Source organism: Strix aluco, chromosome 1 (genome assembly GCF_031877795.1).
Source record: "Strix aluco isolate bStrAlu1 chromosome 1, bStrAlu1.hap1, whole genome shotgun sequence".
In the NCBI taxonomy this organism is placed as follows: Eukaryota; Metazoa; Chordata; class Aves; order Strigiformes; family Strigidae; genus Strix; species Strix aluco.
The window spans coordinates 77,549,077-77,569,524 of record NC_133931.1 but is presented as its reverse complement, the minus strand read 5'-3'; the positions used below and the strand labels follow the sequence as shown (position 1 = coordinate 77,569,524).

At 41.3% G+C, this 20,448-nt stretch overlaps 1 protein-coding gene across 1 annotated transcript; it reads left to right on the top strand.

Annotated features, from left to right (window-relative positions):
- The first annotated feature begins 4,642 nt into the window (after positions 1-4,642).
- Positions 4,643-19,764, top strand: UPP1 (uridine phosphorylase 1). The gene is made up of 8 exons (XM_074825523.1): positions 4,643-4,750; positions 7,135-7,199; positions 10,454-10,571; positions 11,060-11,218; positions 12,239-12,353; positions 12,829-13,038; positions 14,531-14,677; positions 16,119-19,764. The coding sequence occupies exons 2-8, from the start codon at positions 7,147-7,149 to the stop codon at positions 16,256-16,258; spliced, it is 942 nt and encodes a 313-aa protein (XP_074681624.1). The 5' UTR covers positions 4,643-4,750; positions 7,135-7,146; the 3' UTR covers positions 16,259-19,764.
- Positions 19,765-20,448: the final 684 nt, after the last annotated feature.

Sequence of the window (20,448 nt, the reverse complement as noted above, 5' to 3'; positions counted from 1 at the left end):
AGTCGTTTTAAATTTGTTTGTTTCCAGCTCGAACCAGTTCTGCCAGACTAAGTATATCTTATCTTGGAAGAACTAATGTTTAGCTTGCATCTCTCTTACATAAAAATTGCAGACTGTAAGATAGATCTAGGGAAGTGTGTGTCAAGCTAAGTGTATTTTGCAGCCTCGCTTTCTAGGTTCCTTATAATTTCAACACTTGTAGGACTGTAACGCGATTTCCACTGCAAATGTTGCTTCTGTAGCTAAATGTGCTGGATCCTTCTTGGAAATGTTTTCATATCTTCATCATCACCAGAATCTCACTGGTGCTTTATGAGGGACAAGTACGCCTCTTTCAGAACTAAAAAAGACATGAGCTGAATTCACAGCTTGGTTTCCCTTATTTTTCTCAGGCTAACTGGCCTAGCTCTAGCAAGATCAGCTGTATCATAACACCGGAGATGTTACAGCTACAGTTGTGCTGCACACACCTGTCTAGCTTTAGAAGCTGAGGATTTTATATTTTCTTGCTTTGCAAAACTTTGAGCTTAGCTAGGAGCTATGTCATAGTTGTGGAGAATCTGTTCTTTAAGGCAGAGGGGACTTGTGAGAACTTTCTGAATCAACAAACAGTTGCAAGCTGGCTGTTTTAGTGATGCAGCATGTTAAAACCTGTTGATTGGTGCTCAAGCTTTGAACCCTAAAAGGTCATCTGACTTAAGATGTCACACTCTCTATGTTTCTGCATATGTTTAGGATGGTAGACATAAATCAGGTTTTTATTATAATGAAGATTACCCCTCAGTTTTGTTGGTTTGATGGATGTTGAGTAAATCTTTTATTTTAAATACTACATCATTATTACTGGCTGGTGCAATGGTGGGTAAACTACTGATCAGGTAACTCAGGTACTGTTTCCAGTGAAATTTTTCAGACTCACATGGTGGTCTTTGTATTAACATTTGTGTTCCATCCAAAATGCGGATGTGTGTCTTACAGGCTTTGTAGCTGTTAGCTGGACGACACACTGAATTTGATACCGGCAATGATAAACACTGGTACCTGCTTTGCTGAGTTAGGTACAGCTGAGTTAGGACTTCTCAAGTAAAGGAGAGAAAAATGCTGTGGTGCTGGGACCTGACTGGATCCACCTGTCCCAATGGGGAAAACGCATTTTTGGACATAAGCTGGTGAGACTGACTGATAGGGCTTTAAACTAGAATCAGTGGTGTAAGGGGATAACAACAGGATGGCTGGAGGTAAGTCAAGGGTTGACATGGCATCACCTGAGGGTGGCAATGCTAGTGGGAACATTTATGCTGCTCGTGGGAGCATGGAGGGCTCAGGAGCATATCTGAAATGCTTGTACCCCAACGTACACAGTATGAGAAACAAATAGGATGAACTGGAAGCGTTGGTCAGCTCCCAGAGCTACGATATCATTGATATTAGTGAGACTTGGTGGAATGAGTCCCACGACTGGAGTGCGGGGATAGAGGGCTACAGGCTGTTCAGGAGGGATAGGCAGGGCAGGTGAGGTAGAGGTGTTGCACTGTATGTAAGGGAGAGGTTTGATACAGTTAGTGATGTGGTTGAGAGCCTCTGGGAGAGGATTAAGGGATGAAAAACAATGGAGATGTTGTAGGGGATGTCTACTACTGATCGCCCAGCCAGGATGTAAGTACTAATGAGTTATTCTATAGGCAATTAGGAGAAATTTCTGGATTGGTAGCCCTTGTCATTATGGGAGATTTCAACTTCCCAGACATTAACTGGGAATATAACACTGCTGTGACAAGCAGGTCTTGGAAATTCTTGAAGTTTGTGGAGGAAAACTTCTTGTCATAAGTACTCAGTGGGCTGACTAGGAAAGATGCTCTCCTAGACTTGCTATTTGTGAATAGAGAAGGACCTGTGGGAGATGAGATGGTAGGTAGCTGTCTTGGCCACAGTGATCATGAAATGGTTGAGTTTAAAATTTTCAGTGTAATGAGAAAAAGGGACAGCAGAGTTGCTACCCTGGACTTCGAGAGCAAACTTTAAGTTATTCAGGAAGCTATTTAGCAGAGTACCCTGGAGATCTGCTTTTGAGGGCTCAGGAGTCCATGAGTGCTGGTCAGTTCTTAAGAAGCACCTTTGAGAAGCACACTGAATTCCACTGTGTTGTAAGTCAAGCAAGCGGGGCAGAAGACCAGCTTGGCTGAACAGAGAACTCCTTGTCGAGCTCAAGAGGAAAAAGGAATTGTATGATCTCTGGAAGAAGCAAGGTCAGACTTCACAGAAAGATTACAGAGTTGTGGCTTGTACATGCAGGGAGAAGACACAAAAGACCAAAGCTCAGTTAGAGTTGAAACTGGCCAGTGTTGTGTCAAACAACAGGAAGGGCTTTTTTAAGTACATTAATAGCAAGGGGAGGTCTGAAGAAAACATTGGACCAATACTTCTTGAAGATGGTCATCTGACTAATAGGGATGAAGAAGTGGAGGCATTCGATGCATTTTTTTGCCTCAGTCTTTAACAACACTGATAGACCTTGGCCTGCCTGGTCCCCTGAGTCAGAGGTCCACAAGTGTGGGAACAGTGACTTTCCATTTGTGGACACTGAAATTTTAAGGGACCAGCTGTAACAGCTGAATGTTCACAAGTCCATGGGGCCTGATGGGATTCATCCCAGAGTATGGAAGGAGCCAGCAGATGTTATAGCAGGACCCCTCTTGATTGTCTACCGAGGTCTTGGAAGTCTGGGGAGGTCCCTGCTGACTGGAAGCTGGCCAATGTTATTCCAGTCTACAAAAAGGGTGCTCGGGAAGACCCAGGGAACTACAGACCTTTTAGTCTAACCTCAGTTCCTAGAAAAATTATGGCGATTATACTGAGTACTATTGAAAGGCATTTAAAGACTAATGCAGTCATCAGGCATAGTCAGCATGGGTTTGCAAAGGGAAAGTCCTGTTTAACTAATTTGATATTCTATGATAAGGTCACCTGCCTAGTGGATGAAGGGAATGTAGTTCTGGATTTTAGTAAGGCTTTGGATACTGTCCCTCACAGCACCCTTCTGGACCAGTCATCCAACTGTGGGATGGATGTTCACAGTGCGCTGGGTGAAGAACTGTCTGAAGGGCAGAGCTCAGAGGGTTGCAGTGAATGGGGCTACATCTGGCTGGCAACTGGACCCCAGTGGTGTTCCTCACGGTTCAACTTCAGGGCCAGTTCTGTTCAATACATTTATTAATGATCTGGATGCAGGAGTTGAATGCACCATTAGCAAGTTTGCTGATGATACCAAACTGGGAGGGGCTGTTGACTCTCTTGAGGGTCAAGAGGCCTTGCAGAGGGATCTGGATAGATTGGAACATTAAGCTGTGATTAGTGGGATGAAATTTAATAAGTCCAGATGCCAGATCCTGCACCTTGGATGGAGTAAAGCTGGCATAAATTGAGAGAGGAGTGGCTGGAGAGCAGCCCTGCAGAAAGGGGTCTGGGGGTGCTGGTGACAGCAGGCTCAGTATGAGCCAGCAGTGTGTGCCCTGGCAGCCAAGAGGGCAAAACACATCCTGGGGTACATCCAACACAGCACAACCAGCCGGTCAGAAGAGGCGATTGTCCCGCTGTATTCAGTGTTGGTGCAGCTTCACCTTGGGTACTGTGTGTGGTTCTGGGCCCCACAATTTAAGCAGGATGTGAAGGGCCTTGAATGAGCCCAGAGGAGGGCAAAAATCTGGTGACAGGGCTGGAAGAAATATCCTATGAGGAGTGGCTGAGGACTTCAAACTTGTCTAGTTTGGAGAAAAGGAGGCTGAGGGGCAACGTCATTGCTGTCTACAGCTTCCTGAGGGGGGGAAATGGAGAGGGAGGTGCTGAGCTCTTCTCCATGGGATCCAGTGACAGGATGTGTGGGAATTGTTCAAAGCTCTGCCAGGGGAAGGCTTAGACTGGACGTGAGGAAGCATTTCTTTATTGAGAGGGTGTTCAAACACTGGAACAGCCTTCCTAGAGAGGTGGTTGGTGCCCGAAGCCTGTCAGTGTTTAAGAGGTGTTTGGACAATGACCTTAACAACATGCTTTAACTTGGTCAGCCCTGAATTGGTCAGTTGGACTAGATGATTGTTGCAGGTCCCTTCCACCCTACCCTACCCAAAGTCATCTGTGCTCTTTTCTTACCACCACCTTTTTGGCATACCAAAGTGCTACTAAAAGAAGGGCACTTCAAGCCAGTCTTGATACGTTTACAAAGACAGATACAGATACACCAACGTCCATACAGCCTAACCAGACTCTGCAATCCCAACATGTGCTTATATGGTTTTATATATATATATATATATATGTTTATATTAGAAGATCATCCTGGAAACTGGTAGCCCCGGGGTAGCTCTCCCGAGGGGCGGTGGCAGGACACCCCGCGCTTGCAGCACACGAGGCGCGTTGCTCCCGGTCCCCTCCGGCACCGCGGCCCGTCCCTCGCCGGTGCCGGAGCCCCCGCCCCGTGCCTGCCCGCCGAACAGCGCTTTCTGTGCAGCCGCCCCGCTCGCCCCCCCCTCCGCCCAGCCTCGCCGAGGCCCCGGCGGCGGCTGCGCTGCGTCCCCGGGCGGCCGCGCCGCCGGCGCGCAGGGGGTTAAGCGCGCCCGGTGCTGCGGCCCTGGCCCGGGGCGGGGCGGTGCCCGCCCGCCCGCCGCTGCCGGGAGGCGGCTGGGCCGGCGCGGCTGCAGCCGGCGGGGAGCGGCGAGAGGCCCTGCTCGCTTCCCAGCGGCGGTTCCCGCTGCCCCAGGTGAGCGCCGAGCCCCGGCAGCCGCCCCACGGGGGGTGCGGCGGCACAAGGCGGGGGCACCCCTGCGGCCCCCCGGCCCGCCTCGGGCGGGTGGCGGGGTGTCCCCAGCGCCTCCCGGCTGCCGCACCCCCCGGTTGCCCGCCGGGCGGCGAGACCCCCGCGGGGGAGGGGGGTGGCGGCGGCGACGGGGGTGCCGCCGCCGGGAGGGGATCGGGGGGGGCCAGGGGAGCGGCCATCGCCGGCTGCGGGGCGTCCGTCGGCTGCGGGGGGTTTCGGTGGAGCCCCCGTCTCCGAGGCGAGATGGGTGGGAGCTGCCGCGGGCTCCTCCGGCAGCCGAGCCGAGGCGGGGATGTGCGCCCTGAGCGGGCTGCAATTGTTCGTGCGGCCTCAAGAGGGAAGCCACAGTATAATGATCAATTCTGCATGATTTAAGTTTTTCTAACGATGAATCGACACCTAACTAGAGCTTTTCCGTAAAGGTGCCATTAACTGAGCTTTTCCTTTCAAAAAAAAAGAAGCGGGGTGGAGAAGAAATTTGAGAGTAATTATAATGGATTCTGCGTGGTTTGAAACCATCAGTCGGAGGGGTTTTCACACATGATAAAGCGAACCGTGCCCTTTCTTGAGCCGAGTCCTGCTGGGAGCACGTTATTCTTGAACATGAGTTTTAACTTTGGCGTAGGAAGACTGCTTTGACATGGCGATAAAAATTTCCATTTGTTTGGACAATGTGAGAATTCTGTGTCTGTACATGAATTGGGTGCCTGTCAGCCACTACCTGATTGCCGGAAGGGTCTGCCTTGGGAAAACTGCTTTCTACTTGCTCCTTTCTTCTATTTCTGCCAAAGCATCTCTGGTTGGGTGCTGTTGGAGAGGGTATTCAGGACCTTTGGACTATCAGAACTTTGTTCTTAGTTTTTTGAAGCACATCATGACTTAGGGAATCACAGAGCCGAGAACACCGTTAAAAATCACATGGTTGCTTAAAACTGTGAACAGCAGCTGTATGAGTATCGGTTTATTTGCAGCCATTTGTCATCTGCGTACATAAAAATCACTTTGCTGTTTCTTCGTCTTATCTTCCAACTCTTTGTTATTAGGACTTTCAGCCCTGCAGTTTTCTTGGAACAAGTGAGGCATTTTGCCCGTAATGTATGTGATATAATAGCGATACCCTGTAGTAACTGGCTCTAGTCACACGACCATAAGGATGCATAACTGATTCTAAATGCAACTTTTACACTTTACCTCCTTGATCATAGATTCTAGTATACATTTACTATATCTATTAGATGTGAAGTTTAGGTCTATTTAATAAAGGTTAATATTTTAAATGAAGAAAACTAATTGTCCTTATAAATTTTAATACATTTCCATTATTTGGTGGCTTTTAACAGGCAGACTTCAGGTTTATTTCATTTGGTTCTTAAGTTCTTTCAAAATTCATATATTCTATAATTCTCTTGCAAGATTGACTTCTATTTCCTTGTATTGTAATCCTGGGGTTTTTAAGGATTACAATCCTGTCTGTTATAATCGATGTGCTGTCAGGCTCTTTGTAAGGGAGGGTAGAGCAAAAATTTGTGATTCAGTACTTCCTGTAAGGGCATTGACAGAAAGTACCAACTTGGGCACATAGCCTTAGTCACTTCTGAAAATAATAACAAATGAATCATTCGTATCAGCACCAAAGCCTCAGTGAGACATTTGCCTATTCAAATGAAAAGGAGAATGCACAAACGAAAAATTTTTTGGTGTAGGTTAGGGTAATGGACTAGGAAAAAAGATACTCAAGATGGATGATAAATTAGAGTGCTGTGACTTTCTGGAGTCATGTTGTGTTTAGTCTTCCTCACCCTTAGGCTGGGGCAGATAGAAATGCTCTTAAGATCAGTAGGAGGAGTCTAGTGAGGAGGATATTATGAGTAAGATGCTTCCTGGACTCAGGTTTCAGGCATATGACAGAGATGAGTTTTGGAGACCTTCTGGAGCCAGAGGTGAAAGGGGGCTAAAGCTAGTTAGGTGGTCACTGTCGCTGTGGGGAGGTATAAAGGAAAGAGGATTAGTTAGTTTGCTATGAAACTAGCTAACTGGGTGTTGCTTATACCACAGAACAGAAGTAGTGGTGAGATGGGGGTTACATTAGCAAGGGATTAGTGTAGGCTTCAGTGGTTTGAAAGTGGTGATGGTTGGCCATCCAAAAAATTGGAGATGCTCATTTTGCTACAGTTATAAAAGCTGTAGTGTGGCTGGATTATTTTGGGGGTTTAATATTCATGATAGTATCATCAATATAGAGGGTTTCTCTCACTGTTAATGATTCTAGCTTTACAGATGGGACTATTCTGGTGCACTTACATCCAATTTTTTTAATATAATTCTAGGTATAAGCATACATGGCTCCTGGTGTCTCAAATGAGAAGAAAACTGATGATGAACAGTCTTCAAAGTAAGTCAGAAATGAGTTATCTTGGCCCAAGTTTACACTTGCCTTCCTCCCCAAACTCATTACGCTCATTTAGTTTAAGGTAAAAGTTTATCATACAAATATCGATTATAACATCAAGTATCTAGTTGAAGCTGTTTTCACAAATGGAGTCTTTTATCGGCTTTAACCACACCTACACAGAGGGCTTTGCTGGCCAGCCATTTTCATTTATCACAACAGTGATTTTTTCCAAGCATAGGTGATGTTTTTTGTTTTTTGTAATTTTTTTCATCTAGTGAGCTGTTGAAATACTGACTTTGGTTGCTGCGTATGGCCAGACCTACCTGCTTCAAGAGTTTAAACAAATGTTTCAATCTGTTTCTCTAATCCTTACTTTAAGCTTATTTTAGTAAAATTATAAATGCATGTTTGGTCCTCAGATATTCATGTTTTGTTTAAACCCCCAGAAGTTCTAGGTGCTTTACAACAGTGAGGGGAATAAATTGTCTGCTCCTTAGAGTTACAGGCCAAATATTTTTATCAGGCAAACTTTGCCTCTACTGTAAATCCATGGCATTGGTCCTGTGTACACATAGTAATATGCTTACTTTCATTGCCCATTTTACCCCGGGGTCCAAGTCTGCAATTAGATCTGGATGGGCAGATAACCAGTACAAGTTGGTAACAGCCCCTGGCTGCAGTGAGGCACTGGGTGGAAGAGTGTTGCTAGTAGGCTATGAGATGAAAAAGGTGAAATATAGACACTGCTGATGAAGGAAGCTGTATTTAGGCCAGGCATGAGGACAGTGGTGTTGGCACATACCACATGAATTCTGCTGTACTTTTAATAGAGACCTTGCCTTTTCCCAGTTTATTTCCTGAAGAGAAGCTTTTATTGCTGGTGTTCTCATAAAGAAGGAAATATTTTTTGCTTGCCTAGAACAAATTGTAAAGTGATTTCAAATCATATCCTGTTTGTGTATAAAAGCCATTCCAGTAAACATCAGTGCAGCCAGCTATTTGAGCTGCATTAGTGAGTGACACATTAAATACGGGTAGAGTCCCACAAAAGTGAACAGGAATAATTCAGAGGAGGCAGTCTGGGAATTCTGCTCACGTGAGCCGGCAAACTCCTGGACTGCTGTCTGTGCCTTTCTGAAGAGCCATAAACCTGCTCTTTATTTCTCCCAGAGTCAAACCAGTCTCTCGGAGGGAAGAAGAAAGGCAACCAAAGCCTTTGGTTCTACCTCAGGTGGGATTTGTATGAAGACAGGCAAATGGGGCATGTGGGAGGTGGAAAGGAATTACTACTGAAGGGGTGAACGAACCACCCGCTTTGTTGGGCTGATAAATAGAGTGGGTTGGGATGATACCTCTTACTTACGGCTCTGCAGCTGCTGCTGGATAGTTAGTGACCTTAGAGAGAGCATTTCAAAACCAGAAACAATCGATATACTCAGAATATTGGGGTTGTAACTATTTTTTTTTGCTTTCTGAGGAGCAGTTCAGCGACCTCAGTATGGGCATCTAGGCCACTTTAGGTTTCTTAAGGTAACCAATACATCCTGCACAGGATTAGCAGATCAGACATAGGACCTACAGAAAAGCACTGCCCTTTTGGAGAGGCATTAGAAGGCAGACAAGATAACCTAAAACATCTAAAGTAGCACTAAACACCTATGTTGAGGCTTCAAAGTGCTTCCTGCAAAGTCTTAACAATTTTTTGCATAAACTCCAGGCAAACTCTTGTGTGTCTCCTCTGACAAAGCAGTTTGAATTTGCTGAGCCATGCTGTGACTGCAGTGAGCCTTCATTAAGCTATTAAGTCATCTTCTTGTGTCTGGAAGATACTTATTGCTTGATTTCATCTCTTGGAAACGACTTTGAAGTATTGGCCAGTATTTTGCTTAAGCTTGTGATTATTGACTAGTCTTTCCTACCTGTTTCAACTGAACTTAAAACATCAAGCACAGAAGGCAGACGTTTTATGAATCATTCAGCTTGCTTAGTTAGTCCACTACCAAATGTTCCATGAAGGGGATCCCACATGCTAAGTAGTTCAATTTTCCCTCCTTACCTTGTAGTTTCCTGATTCTTCAGAAATTGGTCTGTTCGGGGTTTTTTTAAGCTGTATCAATTCCTTACAGGAAGCAGCTTAAGAGGAAGTGAATTTTTTTTACCTCTTTCTCTTTTTCTTGCATTTTTTTTTTCTCTACCATGTTTTTTTATTTGCTTCAGATTTCTGTTTGCTTCTTTCCTACTTCAGATCCTTTGTACTGTTGTTACCAGTCTCATGACATAGAGTTTTTCCCTTCTGGCTGTATGACACAGAGTTAGAGTGAGCCAAATTGCCAGAAATGCCCTTTGGGCCTGTCTATAAAGCCCAAATCTTCTCACTCCTCTCAAGTGGTAAGAAGAGTCAGTCAAAACACAGAGGCCAGTTTTGCTTTTCAACTTTGCTGTAGATTGTCTATGTAGTACGGTGGTCTAATTGAATATTCCCTGGTCCTGCTCCCATTTTTCTGCTCACTATGAAGACCCACCCTGGTTCACAGCTTTAATATTGTATAAGATAAAGGTTGCACTGTTGCAAATGCATCGTACCATCTGGGCTTTTCTTCAGCATATTTAATTGTGTGCAGTGAATGGAATGTTAAATATCATATGTGATTTATTATGAGATGTAAGAGGATCATGAGATTCAGGTTTTCCTTAATGTAATGTGTGAGGAACTAAAATAAAGTAGTGCAGCCATGCTTAGGTGTGGCATTTCCCAACATTTACTGCTTGACTTTGCAAAATTTGCATCTCTTCAGTGTGGGCTTTTGTATATACTCTGTACACCTCTCCTGTGAGGACAGGCTGAGAGAGTTGGGGTTGTTCAGTCTGGAGAAGAGGGCTCCAGGGAGACCTTATTCTGGCCTTTCAGTGCTTAAAGGGGCCTTATAAGAAAGATGGGGACAGACTTTTTAGTAGGGCTTGTTGCGATAGGATGAGGGGTAAACTAAAAGAGGGTAGATTCAGACTATGTATAAGGAGGAAATTTTTTACAATGAGGGTGGTGAAACACTGGAACAGGTTGCGCAGAGAGGTGGTAGGTGCTCCATCCTTGGAAACGTTCTAGGTCAGGCTGGTCAGGGCTCTGAGCAACCTGATCTAATTGAAGATGTCCCTGCTCATGGCAGAAGGGGATGGACTAGATGATCTTTAAAGGTCCCTTTCAACCCAAACTGTTCTATGATTCTGTATGTTTCACAATTCTGCTATCCTGGCAGAGAGAATTTTATCCATCTCTGCAATCCTCACCTGGAAAAAATGAAAGAAGACATCCTATACCATTTTGCTCTCGGGACCGGTACCCATGATTTCCCAGCATTGTTTGGAGATGTAAAGGTAAGAAGCTTCATTTCATTCAGCAAGCCTCAGCTTTTCTGCAGAAGGCTGAAGTGTCTTCAAAATAAGACTAAATGTGTCAGCATACCGCCAGTTGAGGAATGAATGGAAAGGGGATAAAATTTTCTGGGTTCTTGTCACCTCCAATACCAAGCAAAATGGAGGATAATTGTTTCTGACTTTCTCTTTCCATCCAGTAGAAAGACAAATGCTGCAGTCTTCAGCATTCAGGTAGAACTCCCTTTTGGGGAGCCTTCAAGTCAATATCTGTCTTTTACTAGTTTAAACAGGATGAAGGCACTTGAGTGCTATATAGAATTTTTGCATAATTTTTCTTCATGGCCTTTTAGAATGATTATGAGAAGAACCACATCAGGGAATAGCTTTGTGTTAATGGGAGGTGTTTGCATCCTTATGTTGATCTTTGCATGTTCTTTGATATACCGAATCATGCAATTGATTTTTTTGTTGAATGCTGTCCACACCAGTTTGTATGTGTTGGAGGAAGTCCTTCACGGATGAAAGCTTTTATCACCTACATAGCTGAAGAACTGGGGCTTGGAAGCCCTGGTTGTGACTATCCTAACATCTGTGCGGGAACTGACCGTTACGCAATGTACAAAGTGGGACCTGTTTTGTCAGTCAGTGTAAGTACTTCACTGAATCAGATACGGGACACAGTTCAATGATGCCGTTCAAAGTAGAAAATATGAGTGCACATTTCTTTTAAACTCTTAGCAGAGTCAGGATTTTAAGATAATATCAGCCATGCTCAAAATAGTACAATCGGCATATTAAGAATTCCTTTTTAGCCCTTTCTTGTAAAAGGTCAAATCTCTGACACCTTCATTCCTTTCTTGCCTCCTTTTTCCTCAGTGTACCACTGAGGTGTTGCAAGGATGGCCTTATAAATTTTTGAGCAGACTTACTGTTGCCTCATCCCTGTTCTGTATCGTGAACAATGGGGAAAAAAAGGTGGCTCAGTGCATGTGGGGTATTGGTAAAAATGCCTGTAATGCATCCATAGCTAAGTAGCTACAGTGGCATTGTCAAATGTGCTAACATAGCTTAAGAGTAGCATTCCATGGGACTTGTGCTGCCCACTCATGCATTTTAAAACCTCATACCTTTAATTTGTAGATGCAATTACATACTTTAATTGCATAACTGTAATATCATGCTGCACCCTTTCATTTGGGTTGTAATTATCACATTATCATGCAAGTTGAGGTGGACTTATATGTGCTGAACTTTGTGACTAAACCACAGTGTCTGTGTTTTGAAGAGTTTTAGCTTAACTACTCACTAGCATTTCAGGTTGGTAAAAAAGCAGTGAGGTTTTTCTGTGTTTAAGAAAAGTTCTGTGATGAAGTGCATTTGTCAACTATTAGTAAAGGACACTGCTTATGCTTCTGAGGATGTAAATATTTTATAATTAGTGATTTTTAGAAATACTGTACTTCATCCATAGTCCACCCAAGACAGTGGGAGTCTTTCTGTTTACCTGCAGTGGCCTTTCAGTAAGCCCACAGATAAGGGTTTTTGAGGGAGTGAGTTAAATGACATTTGAAAAAAAACATCGGGAAGGAGATACTGTCTAGCTCCTTCTGTATATATTTTGCATTGCCTGTGTGAATGTCAAATATGAATTTCTGCTTTCATTTCAGCATGGTATGGGCATTCCTTCTATTTCAATCATGTTGCACGAGCTGATCAAACTGTTGTATCATGCCAAGTGTTCCAACATAACCATTATTCGCATTGGCACCTCTGGTGGAATAGGTATTTCCCCTCTTGATTTCTTTTTTTCTTCAAACCAAAGCATCTTTTTAGGAGAGTGAAGCATCTCTCTGCAAGTAAGTGATTGATGGTCAGAACACTTTTGCACAGGAGGTGAAGCATTTTGCTTCCATAATATTGAAAGAAAAGGCAGTATCTGCCTCTCTGGATAGAGAAAATGCACTTAGGAGATCTATCAAAGTGATGAGAAGGACATTCCTGTCCTGTATGAGATAAGAAAGAATATGTAGTTAAAAAGTAAAAATTTAATTCTTTCAAAAATTATTTGTAATAATAAACTGAAGCAGCTAGGTATGCACAAACAAAATTCTCTTGGTGAATTCAGGGGAAAAATTGATGCCTTTAAAAGCAGCGGGATTTGGTCAAGATGTATGTTTTATGTGTGTGGAAACAAAGCATTAATCACATTTTTCACATTGTGAAAAAATATATCTTTTTTTTTTTTTTTTACCTGCAGGTCTGGAGCCAGGCTCAGTGGTTATAACTAGGCAGTCTGTAGATGCCACATTCAAACCTCAGTTTGAACAGGTTATTCTGGGAAAGACTGTAATTCGTAGTACAAACCTAGATGAACAGCTCGCTAAGGAACTGATGCAGTGCAGTAAAGAAATCAATCAGTTCAATACAGTCATTGGAAACACTATGTGCACTTTGGATTTCTATGAAGGTAAGGCTGGCAACAGACTAACAGAAGTGTATTGGTAAGCTGCAACAGATAAATATTGAATAATAATTTAACATTAAGGTTCCAGTTCACTGAACAGAATGCATTCCCTACTTTGAGTATTTTTCATATATGTAAAATCAAGCATTGTGCTTAGCAGTTGGCTACACTGAACTTTTAATTTTGTGGGGGTTTATCTCCCCCCAGCTCTAATAGATCCTCTGAAATACATACAGTCTACTATACACTTTTCATGAACTTGTCAGTTAGGTATGTTTATCACAAAATTTCTGTGATTTACTGAGGCATCCTAAAGGATTAGAGGAATGAGAATTATTTATGGCTGGTTTGGTTATTTGTGTTGTTGTTTTTTTTTTTCCCCCCACTGGTTAAGTATTTAAAGTAAATATGTTCTAAAAGAAGTGTTGGAACTTGTTTCCAATGCACATTTTGAGCAAAGCAGTGATCAGACAACTAAAGACAATACCTTGCTGAGTTGTGTCAATGCTGCTATGTAGGAGAGGCAAATCTCCAAGGCTTACTTTGGATAAATGTATAGACATTCAGGTGCTTTTCTGATCTCCCAAGTCTATTGACAAACATCTTTCAAATCTTGTGAGAACAGAGTGTAGGTGGCACCTGATACTGCTTTCTGTAGTTGTTACTGAATAGGTGACAAGGGGTGCAATACTGAGGGGAACACATGGTCTTCATAATAGTGCTCAAGCTTGGTCAGAAGCAGACACTGTCAGTTTGTGTAACTCTTCAGACACCAATCACAGGTGCAAGCTACGCTAAAAAAACAGTGTCAGGAATGTTTTCAACTCATACAGCAAAAACTGAGAACAGGGTCAAGGGCATTGATTTAGGAGTACATCTGAAAACAAAAAAATACTGAGTAAAACACTGTAATTTACTTTAAAAAACTTTACCATATGTAACGTGCTGCTGTTTTATCTGTAGGTGTTAGTCTTGAATAATTTGAATAAACTAATTTTCTCAAAAAATTGTAATAGTATTACCTAGTTAGCTTAAGAGACTCTTCATCTTTTACCTTAGAGAGTCTGTAAGTAATAAAATGTTCATCCTTTTAGGGTTGCATCAGGAAGGCATTTTCGAGCCTGGCAGTTTTTCTAGACAATGATTAAACATAGAAAAAATACAGCACTTCCATGCAGCTTAAAGTTTGTTGCTGAATTTGACACATGCCCCACATGTGGGAAACTACTACTTACATTTTCCCATTTATGAATTTGAGAATTTAAGCTGGAGAAGACCAATAAAATCACTGTGATTCACATTATAAAAAATAAAAGTAATATGTAGAAGCTCTGCAGTAGCTAAGAATCACTTTGTCCTATTTGTCTTGCGCATGAAAATAAAGAGTAGTAGTAAAACTGGACACTGTATAGGGGAAACTGCAGTAATTGGGTGTGTTAGAAACTGAATTTGTTCTGTGACTTTATCACTGAATTTCTGCAAAATTACTTTGTAGGACAGGGCAGGTTGGATGGTGCAATCTGCTTATATAATGAAGAAGAGAAACTGCAATATTTGAAGGAAGCTTATGATTCTGGTGTCAGAAACATAGAGATGGAGTCTTCTGTATTTGCTGCAATGTGTAATCTCAGCGGTGTCAAAGGTAAGTGAATTTAAAATCACTTTATTCAAGCTGTAGGAAGTTTTCTGCATTGCAGGAGATTTGTGGTTAAAAACTGCAAATGAGGTGTTAACATACTGTAAGTTTTTTTAATATGCAGAAGATTATGGTTCTGTTGCTATGATTGATTTGTGTCATATGTATTCAAAATTTATGCAGACTTTGTCACATGGTTCTTTCACAGTTTAGTCCTGTTGTTTGCTATTTCAGCCCGTGGCAAGCACATAAATCATTAAAGCACTGAATTACCTTATAGCATTAATTTGTTTTCTTCAGTTAGTTTTTGAAGTTTATAGGAAGCAAGTGGTTAATTTAAGCAATCAGGTGATTCTCACATACATCTAAAACTATAATCACTTTCTATACTTTCATATCAAATTGAAAATTTTAAGTACTCTGTGTAGATTTACGTATTTAATTCTTAAACAGCTGAAGATTTTTAGTAGCATCATGAATAAACCATTCCTAATCATAAAATGAGTTTTTAACTTTTTTACACAAACCAACTAATTTTCAGTAAAGATTAGGCAAAAAATAAAAGCGATTACAAATAATGTAATACAGTGTCTTTCTACTTAACATGTTACCTATAGTCTCTCACTTTCCTTGGCAAGGAATTTGCTGATTTAAAACACAACTCAAGGAGGACGAAATGAAGAAAAATAAGCTAAAAGGCCAACAGTTACATCAAACATCCTCAATTCTTCCTGACTTGAGAGAGATTAAAAACCCAACCCATGATATCAGTGAGCCATTAGGGAGCCTTGTCCTTTTTGTTGTCTCTACTTTGTACATCTGTAATGTGCATTACTGCTTGTGTTCTGCAAATTGGCACTAGCAGAAACCCCAGATACAGAAGAGTGATGGTAGGGCTCAGCTTGAGTGAAAGAAGGGATTTTACCTGTGGGGCTCTGATTACCAAAAGGCAACAGATGAGTTTGAGATGAGCTGTGAGGTCCTCATGTGCTTGGCAGTGCTCCCCATCCATGAAACTCGAGGTGGCTCAGCTGGTTCCAGAGGGATGGCATCTACAGCACAGGGGTTTGTGTTGGAGATAAGGTGTAGATAGCGGAGGGCTGTAACTACCCCTGCTAGAACAGTGTGTCTGACAATTCCTGAGTACTTGTGAAATGTAATTCCTATCTAGAAAAACATAAGAATCATGATATAACAACAAGTATCTGCAGCTACCTGAGAGCTCTTGCTTTATTAATGTAGTGATCAGTTGTCTTAAACTATTTGTAACTTTATGTCATCCACAGCATGCTAGTCCCCTAGCATCGTATGGTACTATGCACCATTTTTTTGTGGTTGTTTTCTCTCATTTTTCTAATCTTCTAGCTGTTCCTTCAAATGTTTGTGCTTTTGGACTGTAGAAGTGCCAGAATGTCATTCCTAACTAATTCTGTCTTTTAATTTCTAGCTGCCGTAGTGTGTGTCACTCTTCTGAATCGGCTTGAAGGGGATCAGATTAGTAGCTCACATGATGTACTTGTGGAGTATCAGCAGAGACCGCAGAAGTTAGTGGGATATTTCATTAAAAAAAGTCTTGGGAAAGTATGAAATGGTCCATCTTTGTTTTATAGAAGCAGAAGGCTTCTGCACAGCTGAAATCATGGTCACGACTTCTGTGTGTTAAAAGATCTTTTGCCTTAGAATACCTTACTGCATTCCGTGTGTCTGCGGAAGTTAATCATTTATGTCACTGTGCTTTGGAAACTGAATGTGCTGAATGGACTTCAGTTAAGTTTTGCTTAGTTATGCGTTGCTGGATAAAAGACTCAATTTTCTGTGAATTGGAAAGTGGATCTGTTGTGAAGGACAAGCCTGCTGTAAAACACGAAAAAGCTTTATTTATCCATGCTATAAAAGAAAAACTAGGAAGAAAATCAATCTTTGTTGCCAAGTACTTGCAAACCACCAAATTAAAATTAATTTAAGAATGATAATCCCTTTCTCGTTATAAAAAATTATATTAATTATAGTTGTCTGTTGCTTCACTTGTAAAGAAAACTTAAAGTGAATGCAGTTTATTTTTTGTAAACTTTGATGAATAAACACTAAAGTTTTCATATATTAAAATCTCACGAAACTGCAAAGTGTGGGACTGAATTTTCTAAGCATTAAGGACTTGACACTGAGCTGTTGAATATCTGTACTTACTAGATACTGATCCAGCAAGGTCATTCATATCCCATTTTAACTATACAATCGAACCAATACCCAGGAAGCATTTATGCGTTAAGTAATTTTGCATTGAAGAACTTGAAATCTTTTGCTGAATCAAGGCTCTTGTTTACTGAAGAGGAACCAAAGGCATTCAGGAGATGCACAGCATGTTCACAGGACTGCATTATGGTAGTTAGTCTTTTTTTCCTCTGTTTCTTTTTAAAGTGTTTTTTGTGTCCGTGTCTTCAGGACATAACACTCACTGTTGCAATGGTTCCCGGTTCTGAAGAACTGCAGAATACCTATTGACTGTACATGCCATCAAAACCATTTCTGCAATTTTTTTCCACTACCTTGGGTTTTTTTTTCTATCCTACTCACCGCTGCTTTGCTGCTGTGGTTAGAATATAAATATGTGGTCAGCTAAAGAAAAATGCGTTTATTTGGTTTTTTTCGTACCGCCGTGGAGGGTCCAGTCCTAGCAGGAGTCACAGGTCAAAAGGCTCTGAATAAACTCTCAGAACAGCTGTCTCTGATCCAGCTAGTGAGATTTTCTTTTCGAGTATTGTAGTCTGCAACACTCTGTTAACAAGCATAAGAGTTAGATCGAAGAGGGAGTGGTGTAGTAGTAGGCACATTCACCAAGAAGTGGCAGAAACCGGAAACAATGTGATGAAAACATTAAAAAAGGAAGGGGTGACGCTTGTGAACAGGAAACTGCCAGTGAGGATTAGTCTCCTTAAATCTGATGAATTTTCAACTGGAGAACAGATAAAAAGTTAAAAATATTAGATTTTTTTACATTTACTAATTTAGTCTTCCTATAATTTTAAAACCACATTTTCTTGTTTATGCTCAGGATATACAGTGAATGTAAGTTTTCAGAGAAAACCTTTTTGTCCCTAAGCTTAAGGGAAGGAGTCAGGGGAGAATGACTCTCCATTTAGTTTGAACTGTTTCTCGCCTTTTAAAAAAAAAAAAAAATAAATCTGTGCTTAACTATGCCTAGTGCTTGCCTGGCCATTGCACAAAGCCCTGTGAGATCCCTTGGGAAACATGCAACAAAGCACATCCTTGCTCTGCAACCTCCTGTTCCCAGAACAGTAGCAAGGAGATAAAAAGGAGATCACTTAAGAAGCAACATGCTGCACTCTAGGCTGAAGAAAAGCTATGCCAGATTGACCAGTATGGGTTTGGAGGAGACGGTTTGCTGCTGTAAAATACTTATTATGAATTACCTAAAGAGGAGAAAAAATACTTTTATCAGGAAAACAAAGAAACACCTAATGTGGCTCTGTGAAGCTTTGGGGAAGCGTATTATTGCAGTTGTCCTGAGGTATGAATCTGAAATGGTGTGATTTGTAATTTGAAAGGAAGGACAGCAAGAATCTGGAAACCAGTTAAAAAGAAAAAGTTCTTAAATTGTTTAACAGTGTGAACTGACAGCTGAAACTGCAAAGGTTTTGTATTTACAGTCATATAAAGGTAGGCACTTCTGTTTTGATAACTAATATGAAAACTCTTATGTGCTGTATGCTGAAATATAACTAGCATTGTAGCCTGCCTCAGTTGGAGCTAAGGTTCAAGCATTCATGAGTGATGCAACGATTCTATTAAATTGATACACAAGGCCCTAGCAGAAACCCCTGGAAGACTTCAGCTATTCACTTTTTGCCAGTATGTCTCTTCTCCTTCCCACTGTTCCTAGGACATTGTACTTTTCTTTCTACTAAAATATTTTTCTTCCGTGCTTCCTAACAGATGAAGTAAAGGGATATATGACAAAATTAGAATTCACAGGAGACCAAATATCCTTGTTTCTACTGGTCACAATCCTGTAATGCTGTATTCCTAATGCAAGAGGGCGCTCTATAGACACATCTAACGTGCAATAAAATACTTTTCTTAGCTTCCGAGGAAACTTGCCAGAATGTTACCCTGATAAGAACAATTGTATTTTCCCTTGTGACTGCAACTGGACAGAGAGATAAAGAAATGAGTCAGCTGTGTGCATCCGGCAGTGAAGTTACCCTTCCTGTAGGTTTTACAAAGATACCCATAAAAATTTCTAAAATACTTAACACACTTTTTTATATTCAATCAATTCTTTAATATTAGCCATTCACATTCTTTCTGTAGAACATGAATTAGGATTTGGAGTGGTGATATTTTTAAAAGCATATGTGATATTACATACGTGTTTTATATTATATAGTGCAGTGTCTCCTGGTAGATCTACAAATCCTGCAAATGCCAGAAGATCAATTTCAGAGCAAAGGCCTGCTTTTTTTCTCTATGCCATCCTCAATGTAGCAATACATTACAGAATCAGTTTACTCCAGAGATCAGAAGGGATAAAAGCAAAGAAGGAATGTAGAAGATACAAACAGGGTGGAAGTGTGAAGGGAGAAAACAATTCTACCAATGGTTTGTTCTGTGAGTCATGGTGTTCTTCTGGCCTGTTCCTACCTTTTTGTTAAAGAAATGGTTGAGACCATAATGAAGATAGGCTAGAATGTTTCACGTTTGCAGGAGACTAAGAATGTGTGGTAACTTGATTAGTGACTTGAAGGAGTAGGTTTTTATTTTTGGCATCTTGATATACTTCAGAGGACTTTAATGGAAGGTATGAGAAATCCTGAGAAGGAACATTTTGTAATGACCTATTGCCAGAAGTGCTTAGAGTATAAATGTTTTTATCTGTCCTTCAAAAGCCAAGCAAAATAATTCAATATTTTCAGTATTTCTTGAAAATATACACATATAATATGCAATATCTTTTTTAAACATTCATCGTAAGTCTTTGCAAAGCATTTTCAGTGCATTATGTAACAGAACTGGATTTCCTTCTCAAGTCTGGATCTCAATATATTCCTAAATAAAATGTTTATACAGTTGAATCGGAGATGTGTTTCATTTCTGTTGACAAGATAGGTCAAAGAAACTAAAGTGTGAATGTTTTTAGATTTGCCCATCAGCAGTCAGTTATGTTCTAAATGCAGCACTAAGTACTGTGAGGAATAAACAGAGCTATTGGGGATCGGATCTGCCTGCAACACCAGAATACTAAAAAGCACAGTGGTGTGATTTGATGGCATTATTACAGTTGCTACAAGATGTTGAGGTTTGCTTTCCCTGAAAGTTTCTCAGTTTTTAAGTTGGAGTGACTTAATACGTGCTTTCTCTTTCTAAAATAATTACCATTTAATATTATACTCCAGAGTATAAATTAAATTACAGTTAAAGAAGTCTTCTGCCTGAAGAGAAAGGGGGTCACTAAATAGAGCAACATTAAGTCTAAACTATGGTACAATAATAGAAGAAAGAGTAATGCTGACAGGGGCAATGCTTTTGCTCTCGCTACGAACAAAATGCAGCAGCAGATAAAGACAGAGCCCATTTTACACGACACAGAAACCCGATTCCAGATGCTTCTTGTTAGTGCTGAGCTTGTAACTGTGAGAAAATTTTCAATTTACTATCAGTCTGTCATATTACAAGAATAAAATTCCTAGAGCTGTCCAGAAGCTCAAAAAAACCACTGACCTCCTTGTGAGATTGGGCCTGTTTTGTTTGTTTAATGT